We start from the raw sequence: 11,677 nt of genomic DNA on the forward strand, positions 1-11,677 counted from the left end.
AAGAGGGTGGGTTTTATTTTTGGTTAGAAAGGAGCACAACTGAGGAATAAATGAATAATGAAAAGACTTTTCAGCCTCAGCCTCTGAACCCCCTTATCAATCATCCCTCCAATCCCAGCTGTTCAGCCAATGGGGCTATTTAGTGTCATTAGCCCACAGGATTTGCTTTCAACAGAACCTTTATTTTGATTTATCAGACCTTGTAAGAGGCTTGCGCAGGCTTGCCCTGTCTGCATGCAAAGCACTAGTTGCTTCTTTGTGTAGGCCTTGCGAGGCAAGACACCCCCACCCCCTTACCGAGGGTCCTAAACTAGGTTTTGCATTTGGATCAAGTTGCTCTGCTGAAACTTTTAAAAGGTGGGAATATACAAAAAAAGTCAAACATTTCTCTGCCTCGCCTGTGACAGCTCTCAACAGAAGGGAAAAAATACTCTCATTGCAAAAATCATTGTTAATAATAATCTTATGTATTTACACCACGTGTCTGTGCCCAGTACAACCAAAAAGCGGCTTACAGCAAGGAGCTAAAAACTGAAACATGCACAACAATCCAATCAGATAACCCATTAATCGCACAACCCAACAAAGGATGTTAAAAAGCCAAATTACAATTAATGACATTTTTTAATGAATCATTATTCCTGAAGATCCTCTAGTTTAAAACTGGCATAATAGGCAATCAAGATTTTGGAATGGTCATTAAGCGCCAAATCCATCTCTCTCTCACACACACAGAGAACCACAATCCTTTAAAACGACAAATAAGTAACTTATCATCAATAGAACTATAGCGAGTAGAGCGATGTGATTATAATTACCAGAACCAATAGGTTGAAATTAAATCAAAAGAGTTTCCGTCTAGACATTAGGAAGAATTTTCTGACCGTTAGAGCGGTTCCTCAGTGGAACAGGCTTCCTCGGGAGGTGGTGAGCTCTCCTTCCCTGGAGGTTTTTAAGCAGAGGTTAGATGGCCATCTGCCAGCAATGCTGATTCTATGACCTTAGGCAGATCATGAGAGGGAGGGCATCTTGGCTATCTTCTGGGCGTGGAGTAGGGGGCCACTGGGGGTGTGGGGGGTAGTTGTGAATTCCCTGCCTTGTGCAGGGGGTTCGACTAGATGACCCTGGTGGTCCCTTCCAACTCTATGATTCTATAATAATTAGAATGCTAAAATGGTTCTTGTACATTTTTTCAATAAGGATTGCTCACCTAAAGCCACCCAGCGAGCCAAGGGTGAGACCTGAACCACAGGACTTTACAGCTTACACGTTTCAGCTACTCTGCTAAGCCACTTTCTGTTTGCTTAGCTACTGAAGGTGGCTTCTGTTCAATTTTTGCTGATTTTTTTGTTCATCTGGAATCACTGCCAGGCTATTTTTTTAAAAAAAACAACAGATTAGACACAACTAGAATTCAGCAAGCAGCGCTAGTTGAAGGGAATCACAGGACATGCTGAGAGCCACGATCAGTCCCCTCATAATCAGAATGCTTTTTTAGCAAGTGTCAACCAAGCAGTCTACCACATGGGACCCAAAATACAACATCATGAGGTGAAAAAATAATAATTTAAAATTAACTTTTAAAAAAAGTATTAATGAGACTATGGAAACAGCATTGCTGCAGTAAAGGGTTTTGCTCCCAAAGGCAGGGCAAAGGAGGAGTGGCATGGCCCACCCCAGGAAAGTCAAGAAGCAAGGACCCCGGAACGTGCTCCAGCTGTGCACAATCTCCCCCGTCTTCCGGTATGTGCTCCTATAGTAAAGCACTACCCCTATCTGTGCCTTTTGGGAAGGCCTCGTTGCAGTTCTGTGAGTTGCTAGCATGGTCATTGTTCAGGACTCCGCCACAGGTTCTCGATGAGCTGCTTGCTCATCTCTAGGGCACATGCGCATGGGCAAGAAGGCACCATGCAATGCGCAGCCTGTCCTTTCACGTATACTGCAGCTGCTGGGATACCCTTTGAACTGCGACAACCCAGGATTCATGTTTTCTACTACATTTAATCAAAAGAGCCGTTGCCTTCTAGGTTATGGAGTCTGTGGAAGAGAGGCTATTTTAGAGAAACCACAGAAAAGAAAGCAGAGCATCTTCAGAAACAGGTGGAAAGAAAGGGATAAGGAATTTCACTATCCCTAGGGAGAGAAGTGGGCTCTGACAAGCACATCAAATATTGCCTTTTTTCCCTCTGGGAAATACTGGGGAGTTTTATATACATATTTAACAGCCTAATGGGCATCCGTTGGCGGTACTTTCTTGGCAGAGGGCGTTCTAGAGAGTTCTACTACAGAGAAGGCCACATTTCTTGTGGGAATAGATTGAGCATTCAGATGAGATGAGGGTTTCAGCGACAATCTTGGGTAGGTTTGAGGTGGGAGAAGATGCTTGCATCAGCCAGCGTGGTGTAGTGGTTTAAGAGTGGTAGTTTGGAGTGGTGGACTCTATAATCTGGAGAACCAGGTTCAATTCCCCACTCCTCCACATGAGTGGCGGACTCTAATCTGGTGAACCGGGTTGGTTTCCTCACTCCTACACATGACCCCAGCTGGGTAACCTTGGGCTTGTCAACAGTTATCTCTGTAAGCCGCTTTGATTCTCCTTAAAAGGTAGAGAAAATTGGCATATAAAAACCAACTCTTCTTCACCAGTAATCAGGAGCTGGACCAACCTGAACCTCACCGTAAAGGGTATAGAGGTGGATGCCATGCAAATAAGTGGTTTATACACCAAGTAAATCATGGCTTCCTTGTGCACCTGGGGCTATTGAGATTCACTTTCTGCTGTACCAGTTCCCTTCTCCGTCAATCAAGGACGGCGAAGCCTCTCCTGTCCACGGGTATCGCTGCTGACCGCCCCCCCTTGGCTGAGATTCCACACGATACCGAGAGGAACAGTCCTTTAAGCAGCATAAAAAACACCCTGGCTGAAGAAACAGCAGACTGCGCTTTAGCTGTCGGTCAGAACAGAGCGCTGCGTGTTATGATGGCAGCCAAGACAAAGCTGGAACAGCGCCTAGTATTTGCCTTTGTGGAAGAGTACAGTGTATTCCCAATGCGCTCTCTTCCCCCCCCCCGCCCCCCAAAAAAGAGGAAAGGCAAGCAGGGTTGTCAACTTTGCCACTGTATTCTGTGGAAGCACAAATAGGACATCTTACATAAGAGGGGGGGGGGAAATTAAAATGAACAACATTGTCTCAGGGGCAGCCGTAAGCCTCGGAGCAGTGTTGCTGGAGAACATAAAGTTGCTTGGAGAACATAAGACCAGAATTCCGTCCAGACCAGTGTTCTGTTTCACGCAGAGGCACGCCAGATGCTTTGAAGGGGCTCACGAGAAATCATGCCCACCCCCTCCCACTGCTCCCTAGCAACTGCATCTCAGAACATGGGGTCCCCATCTCCCTGTCATCACCAAAAGCCATCGACAGACCCGTCCCGCCATGAATCTGCTCAGCTGCCTTTTCACACCACCCAAGCCTGTGGCTATCTGCACATCAAGTGGCATTACGTAAAGTTACATGTCATGTGGAGGAGGGCTTCCTTGCATTTGTCTTCAGTCTCACATGAACACATGAAGCTGCCTTATACCGAATCAGACCGTCAAGGTCCATCAAAGTCAGTACTGTCTACTCAGACCAGCAGAGGCTCTCCAGGGTCTCAGGCAGAGGTCTTTCACATCACCTACTTGCCTAGTCCCTTTATCTGGAGATGCTGGGGATTGAACCTGGGACCTTCTGCATGCCAAGCAGATGCTCTACCACTGAGCCACAGCCCCTCCTAGACCCCCTCCCCCAATTTCACTGGGCGATCCCAAGTTCCAGTGTTCGAGGCGAGGGAGAAAATATTTTCTCCACCCCAATTTCTGCCTAACTTTATAAGCCTCCTCCATCAGGCATCTTTTTGTTTTACAAAACTAGAATGCCTCCAGTGCTTCAGCTATTCTTCCTGGGAAAGGGGCCTCAGTCCCCTATCATGCTGGTGTTCCAGCTCAATGCATCCTGAATTTGTCTACTTGTCCCACTGCGCACTGTGAGACTGGAAGGATTTAAGCAAGCCCAAAAATCACACCTGAAGGGTAGCTCCAAGACCAGCCCTCAGACTACATTTTCTCAGGGTTATGCAAGCAGAAAATCAACCCGACGTTTTATATAATGCCAGGTTACTTCTACTCTACTTCAAGCTCATACCCTGCCAGAAATTTTGTTAGTCTTTAAGGTGTTACTGGACTCCTGCTCTTTTCTACCGCTGCAGACAGACTAACATGGCTACCCATCATATTCTAATCTACTGACTGCCTATATTTAATAATAATGTGCCAAAGTCGAAAATGTGTCACACATTTTAAGAGTTTCCCGACTCAGCATCACTGTCAAACTGAATCACCCCCCACCCCCATTAAAGTATGACTATGATGGTATCTGATAGTATTACACACCTGCTTTTCCAGCAACAACGTGGGAAGACTGAGGTAGTCAGCTCAGCAAAAAAAAATTAAAAGGTAGTACAAACAGATGCGCAAAAGCAAATAAGCTGGATTTTTCCAGTCGAAGATCATTCAGTCCCCGTGACCTCAACAGGACGAGAACCTTAATTCATGAAGCACTAGACCAGAACCAACAGGTTGAAAATAAATTAAAAGAGTTTCCATCTAGACATTAGGAAGAACTTCCTGACAGTTAGAGCGGTTCCTCAGTGGAACAGGCTTCCTTGGGAGGTGGTTGGGCTCTCCTTCCCTGGAGGTTTTTAAGCAGAGGCTAGTTTTTAAGCAGAGGCTAGATGGCCATCGCCCTGACCTGGATGGCCCAGGCTAGCCTGATCTCGTCAGATCTCAGAAGCTAAGCAGGGTCAGCCCTGGTTAGTATTTGGATGGGAGACCACCAAAGAAGTCCAGGGTTCCTATGCAGAGGAAGGCACTGGCAAACCACCTCTGTTAGTCTCTTGCCATGAAAACCCCAAAAGGGGTCGCCATAAGTCGGCTGCGACTTGACGGCACTTTACACACACACACACACACACAGATGGCCATCTGTCAGCAATGCTGATTCTGTGACCTTAGGCAGATGATGAGAGGGAGAGCATCTTGGCCATCTTCTGGGCATGGAGTAGGGGTCACTGGGGGTGTGAGGGGGGAGGTGGTTGTGAATTTCCAGCACTGTGTAGGGGGTTGGACTAGATGACCCTGCTGGTACCTTCCAGCTCTATGATTCTAAGTATCTCATGCTCACTAAATAATCTGGTTTTAGACAAGCGGCAGTCTTTCTGTTTTTAACAGAAAGCAGAATGCGATTGTGAGATCACAGCAACACCCCCAAATTTCCCCCCTTCCAAGTCTCCTTATATGGCCTGTTAACAATTTCAAATGATGCACCCCCTCCAAACTGGATTCAAAATCAGCTTTAAAACTTAGTTTGAAATAGTGATCTGGAAGCAGAGCTAAGCCTTTGCCTTACCCACTCAGATGTTAACGGCAAATGACTACTTGTGCTACAGCAGAAGCCGTTGATTCTGGGTACGCGAGGGGAGGAAGGTGCATGCAAGCGTACAGATCATAGAATCTTGGAAGGGACCAGATCATAGAGTTGGAAGGGACCTCCAGGGCCATCTAGTCCAACCCCCTGCACAATGCAGGAAATTCACAACTACCTCCCCCCACGCCCCCAGTGACCCCTACTCCATTCCCAGAAGATGGCCAAGATGCCCTCCCTCTCATGAACTGCCTACGGTCATAGAATCAGCATTGCTGACAGATGGCCATCTAGCCTCTTAAAAACTTCCATGGAAGGAGCACTTACCACCTCCAGAGGAAGCCTGTTCCACTGAGGAACCGCTCTGTTAGAAAATTCTTCCTAATGTCTAGATGGAAACTCTTTTGATTTAATTTCAACCCGTTGGTTCTGGTCTGACCTTCTAGGGCAACAGAAAACAACTCAGCACCATCCTCTATATGACAGCCCTTCATGTGGTTATCATATCCCCTCTCAGTCTTCTCCTCTTCAGGCTAAACATACCTGGCTCCTCCTTCAACCTTTCCTCATAAAACTTGGTCTCCAGATCCCTCACCATCTTCCTTGCCCTCCTCTGGACACATTCCAGCTTGTCTACAACTTTCTTAAATTGTGGTGCCCAAAACTGAACATAGTACTCTAGGTGAGGTCTAACCAGAGCAGAGTATCATTTAGGAAGCGCCAAACCACAGTCCCAATGTGATGTCTGAACCCTGTGCCACTGTCCCCACAGCCAAAGTGACGCTTAGCGGATTTACATTCAAGTCCTTTAATTGATTTCACTTTTAACCACAGCCTTTGAGGGGGTTCGTCGCTTCAGCAGTATCCAACTGTAATATAAGGCTGCTGCATAATTTAAATTTGGCTTGCCGTGAAGGAGAACAGAGCTGAAGCTTTGGAATCTCAGATCAGCCAAATGTCCTCCAGAGAGCAGACAAATGCATCCTATCCCCCCCCCCACCTTTAAATGACAGGGCTTCAAGAGCAATTCAAATCCACCGAGCCCTTAAGAGGACCAAACACAGACTATGCCACCGACAGCAAAATGGTTCTATGCCGTTCTGGTGACGTTCCGCAATACAGCGCACTTGCAAGACTGTGGTTTTAATTCATTTGTGCAGTCATGCTGCTGTAAAGCACAGAAAACGATGCGGCGGGGGAAGAAACGCCGACGTCTGTAGCAGGATTTTTACTCAAGCTGCCTAAAATTCTGAGTGATTTTGCCTGGTAGATTCGGCTGGCCGTGCTGATAAGGGGTGGTCGCAAACCTAAGAGGAAAACTCCCATAAACCAAAGGCAAAGCAGGACCAAAGACTGCCAAGAAGGGGAAGGAAAAGCTAACATCCAAGTTTTGCAGAACAGGTTATCCAATTCCACACACCACCCTAACGATTTTGAGGCAAAGAGAATGAACAATGACATAAATGAGGACATTTCTCACGTTCCTGTCACGAGGAACCAAGTCTGGTAATTGGATGAGGCGCTTGACCCCTCTGTAAGGTTATTTTTTTTTGTTAGCAAGTCACAGCCAGCTTCCAGTGATGCTGCAGGATTTTCAAGACAAGAGACAGTCAGGGACAGTCTGCCATTGCCTGCCTCTGCAAAGCAACCCTGGACTTCCTTGGTGGTCTCCCCTCCAGGTACTAACCAGGGCCGACCCTGCTTCGCTTCCCAGGTCTGACGAGATCAGGCTTAGCCTGGGCCATCCAGGTCAAGGCAAGAGACGAACCGAGGTACCATTGCCTGCCTCCATGTAGCAACCCTGGACTTCATGGGGCGGGGGGGGGGTCTCCCATCCAAGTACTAACACAAGGGCTGAGCCTGCTTAACTTCCGAGGTGTGACGAGATCAGGCTAGCCTGGGCCATCCAGGTCAAAGCAAGAGATGAACGGAGGTGGCTTGTCATAGCCTGCCTCTTTGTAGTGACCCTAGCTTTCCTTCATGGTCTCCCATCCAAATACTGTCCTGGGTCGACCCTACTTAGCTTCTGAGATGGGGCTCGCCTGGGACACCTGCGTCAGAGGTAGCCTCTGTGCTATTGCCTTCTCAAGGAGTGGGATGCCGGGCCTTGCCAGAATGACTCAGCAGCTCAACCTCTAGCTGCCAGATTCCTGTTCCGGTTCCTTTATGTTTCCAAGCCTCTTCCAGAGGAAAAATACACCACTTGCTTCTTAATGGGTTTATTATGAAGCAGTACAGGAACACGAAAGCATTTTCCTCTCCTGTATTGTTAAGACAAATGTAATGTCCGTGTCTTGTACTCATCGTTTAAAGAGATGCTGTGTGTGTCGAAGACGATGCAGGGATATCAGCCTTCAGGAGGGGGAAGAGCCCACACCTGGCTCCATATTAAGCAACCTTGAAGATTTGCATCCCAAGTGGGAAACTCCAGAGCTATGCAAGCCATTTGAGGCGGTTCAACATTCACAGCAAGACTGAAGCGCCAACTCAGGATGGGAGGGGCTGACTCCCGGGGTCACCTGGGGTCAAAACTCCCTGTGAAGAGGGAGCCACCCCCCCCATCACTCTGAAAGAGTTGCACCAGAGAGGGCGAATGATCAGACCACAGGCAAAGTTCGGTACAAAGGCAGCAGTGTCCCTTCTTCACCCATCTTAATGAAGCTGAGCACCAGCCATGCGCACCCCACTGGTCAGCCAGTCAGCACTGTTTGACCTTGACTCCAAAGCAGGTTACAGGCGAAAATCTCCCCTTGCAAAAGGGGCAATTATCCCCACGGGGCTAAGGACTTTGAGAGAGCCCAGAGAGGAGGGAGATATAAAAATGTCAGGCCCCAACTACACAATACACAGGAAAGGGACGTCTCAGACCAAAAAAAAAAAGACCAGCACTTCTGACCGCTGCCATACCAGAGGCTGACAATATGCCCATGCAAGGGAAGGAGGGTGGCTAGGAATTTCCAAACAAAACCCACGGACTAGAAATGTCAGGTCTGAGCCAGCTCGACAGGACAAGATTCACGTCATATGGAAGTCGCTGGACCCAGTCGGTCCCTCTAAGCATTGTCACCTGGCTGTGTGTTTTTCACCCTCCAAGAGAAGCATCTGCAGTGCAGATTTTTTTTGTGTGTTTTTTTTAAACCACAGAGTCGGTCTTTCCCCAGCTTCCAAGACTGAGCCGGCGAAAGAAACCATCACTGTGGTTTCCAAGCCACCCCAGGCGACTGAGGGGGTGAGGGGGGGAAAGGGACGCATATTTTAAATAGCGCCTTGCTTTGTCTGGGGCTCCTCCCTGCCTCCCTCTCCAGTTGCCAAAAGCCATCACAAAAGGGAATCGCCGCCTCGTCAAAGAAGAATCACCGAAGTGGCAACTTCCACACGCCCCCAAATAAATATGTATAGCGGGATTACAGGGAATTTTTTAAGACCCCAGAGAAATTCGCTCCCTTGCTTCAAGTGGGAGCTAACAATACAAGATCAGGGTGGAATGTGGGCTGTGTTTCTGCCTTGGCAAAGCCAATGCCCGCCCCCTTCAGCTGGTTCACCTGCTTTTCTAAGGTGGGGAGAGAGATTTCAGAAGCAATTAGCTCACACCAGAAAGATCTGAGTCACCCCCCCTCGCAAAGCTCTAGCTGGTACCAACGAAACTGAAGTGGGGGGGAATGGTTTCTTGTTTTGCTGGGCTAGGAGGCATCTTATGTCAGAAATGGAGGCAGCTCAACCAGCAGGGGGGAAAACTCCCTAGATCCCCCACCTTCCAATCCAGGCACCACTCCCTTCCCAACCTCCAGCCCATCTGGTGTTTTTCAAGTACTCAGCTACCAAGCCATCATGCTCGGAGTCATGGAGAAAAGGTACAAAAAGCAGCGTTCAGCACCTGCTGGCATTGGGTTCTGTGCTCTGGTCAGATTATTACCCCCCACCACCACAAAAAGAAAGAAAAAGGGCTCTTAACCGCCCGCCCCACAGCCTCAGGTGCTCCATCATATCATGAATAATCTCCCCCGCCCTACTCAACACCAGGGAGAATCTGCCCTATTCGAGCCTTCCTATCAGGCATCATGCCCGAGAGATTTCAAGGCATCTGAAATGGTGGATTAGAAAACAGCAGAATGACTGGCGGAGAATCAAGCCACCGTGTGGCAAGAACGATTAGATATAGTGTGCTTTGGGCCTCCCCCAGAGAAGACAGCAAAAACCTGGTGCCCATGTGATTTAGACAACCTCCCCCACCCACTCTTTTTTTTTGCATTTACCAGCAATGTTGTCATACACACACACACACGCTAACTTGCTCAGTTCCCTACCCGCCCGCCTCCCCAAATTATCTAAGACCATCACACAATATGGTTGCATTTTGAACCAGGGCAAGACAGGATGGCCAAAAAGGCAAACTAGTCCCCCCATTACATCAAGGTGATCTTGCTTGTAAACCAACCCTCTTGATCTGCACGTATTGCAGCATAAATCTCGAACCTGCACATTTCCAACCTGCCTTAAACCCCCATTTCCTTCCAGAACAGTTTCACCCAAACACATCTACCACACCCCTATCTCTCCGTTTCCCTTGCCCCTCCCCAATTTTCTCCTTCATTTAAATTTTAATCCCTCCTCCACCAAACTGCCTCAGGGCTTACAAATTCATATTTGAACTAGAATTCCCAACAATAACAAAGCAGTACGCAAGACTGTGAATTATACAGAACCCTCCCTCAGGTTTGAAACAGAAAAGAAAAAAAAACCACAACGGGGAGAAAAAGTGATTCTCAGGGAGGGCAGAGTATATTCCCCCCCCCAGAAAGAATATCCTGCTAAGCAAGGGTTCTGCATAGATCAAAAGACTGCATGTTTCACTTCTGAACATGGGTGTAACAAATATTATACAGTTATAATAGGTATTATTTTAACCTGCCTTTCGAATATTATTGCAACAAAGGCTGCTTGCTTTGTAGTCACTTCCTAACCACCTCGCCATTCCTATTCTCAATCCCTCCCTCCCTGTCCCATTCCATAGCTACACTCTTTATTTTAACCTCCAGCCTTAGGAAGGATTTTTGCATATAATCTCACATATTGTGAACTTGGACCGTGCCACAAAAACTGATCTTCCTAAAGGCACCATTAGAATTGTTCCTATTAATTGTGCCATAGTAACAGCAAGTTCCACGCCCAGCCTGCGGATCTGCCGCAAGCAAACCTAAAGCTCACAGATCTGACCACAAACCCAAGCTGCTCCCGACAAAGGAGTTATTTAGACGCTATCGTAATATTCTGAGTAGCCTTACTCCAGCAAAAGCTACTACTTATTTTTCTTACATCTAACTGGAAGGAGAATCCGGTGTTAGCACAAAAGCTTGCTTACGTGGGATGGTCCTAATGACATGCGCTATTTGGTTTCAACAGATGCATTATTTTAAGTGCTCTTTGGCAGCTTTGCTACAAAACCAAAGCTACTTTTTCAATTGCACCCCCCTTCTCTCCCAGTCTTAAGAAACAGTTCTGTGGAAACCAAAAGCTTACACACCTAAATTGTTTTTATAAGGGAGGTAGAGTAATAAAATGACTTTTTTTAACCCAGTGCATTTGTGGGGGGTAGAGTAATGCTTTTTTTTTTTTAACCCAGGGCATTGGTGGGGTATCTGCTCTGGGCTTGACCTTTCACCTCCTTCCTTGCCTCGTGCCCACCCCCTTCAGGCTCTTCCCCTCGCGAGCCACCTCCCCCCCCCCATCCACCCAGCCCGCACGTTCTATCGGCTGTTCCTTCTCCTGGTCACCACCCCTTACCAGCGCAAGGCTGGGGGGACCCTGCCCCCTTGGCGTCTCGTCCTCCCGGCTCCGAGGAGCCACCTCCGGCGGAGGAAGAAACATGCGGGAACTGGGTGGCGGGCTCAGCCATGGCGGCGAAGGGCGAAACCAGCAGCGGCGAGACCCCCTCCTCGACGCGACCGCCCCTCTCAACGGACAGGCGCCGACTGACAAGAACGCAAACGACCGGATCGTGCCGCGCACGCGCGGCGACGGGGCGGAGAGACCCGATGGGGGGGGAGAGAAGGCGGGCAGGGCGCGCAGGCGTACAAAGGAGGGGCGAGGTTGCAGTCAGCGGGCGCGCGCGTTGAGAAGACTCTTGCAGGGAAAGGAATGGAGGCGAGAAGGATCTCTGTCGCGCGCTCCGCTCGCGCGTTTCCCTCTCCCGCCCCTCAGCGTACGTGACGGCAGAAGCG

General features: G+C 48.4%; 1 protein-coding gene across 2 annotated transcripts in view; it reads right to left on the reverse strand.

Moving 5' to 3' along the window:
- RTN3 (reticulon 3) overlaps positions 1 to 11,357 on the reverse strand; it is a 50,909-nt gene extending 39,552 nt beyond the window's left edge. For both annotated transcript variants that reach the window (XM_056852549.1, XM_056852548.1), the window contains exon 1: positions 11,241 to 11,357. In XM_056852549.1, coding sequence (XP_056708527.1) covers positions 11,241 to 11,352 — 112 coding nt within the window. In that variant the 5' untranslated portion in view covers positions 11,353 to 11,357. The remainder of the gene's footprint in view (positions 1 to 11,240) is intronic.
- Between the last annotated feature and the right edge of the window lie 320 nt (positions 11,358 to 11,677).

This window comes from Euleptes europaea, chromosome 7, assembly GCF_029931775.1.
Source record: "Euleptes europaea isolate rEulEur1 chromosome 7, rEulEur1.hap1, whole genome shotgun sequence".
Classification (NCBI taxonomy): domain Eukaryota; kingdom Metazoa; phylum Chordata; class Lepidosauria; order Squamata; family Sphaerodactylidae; genus Euleptes; species Euleptes europaea.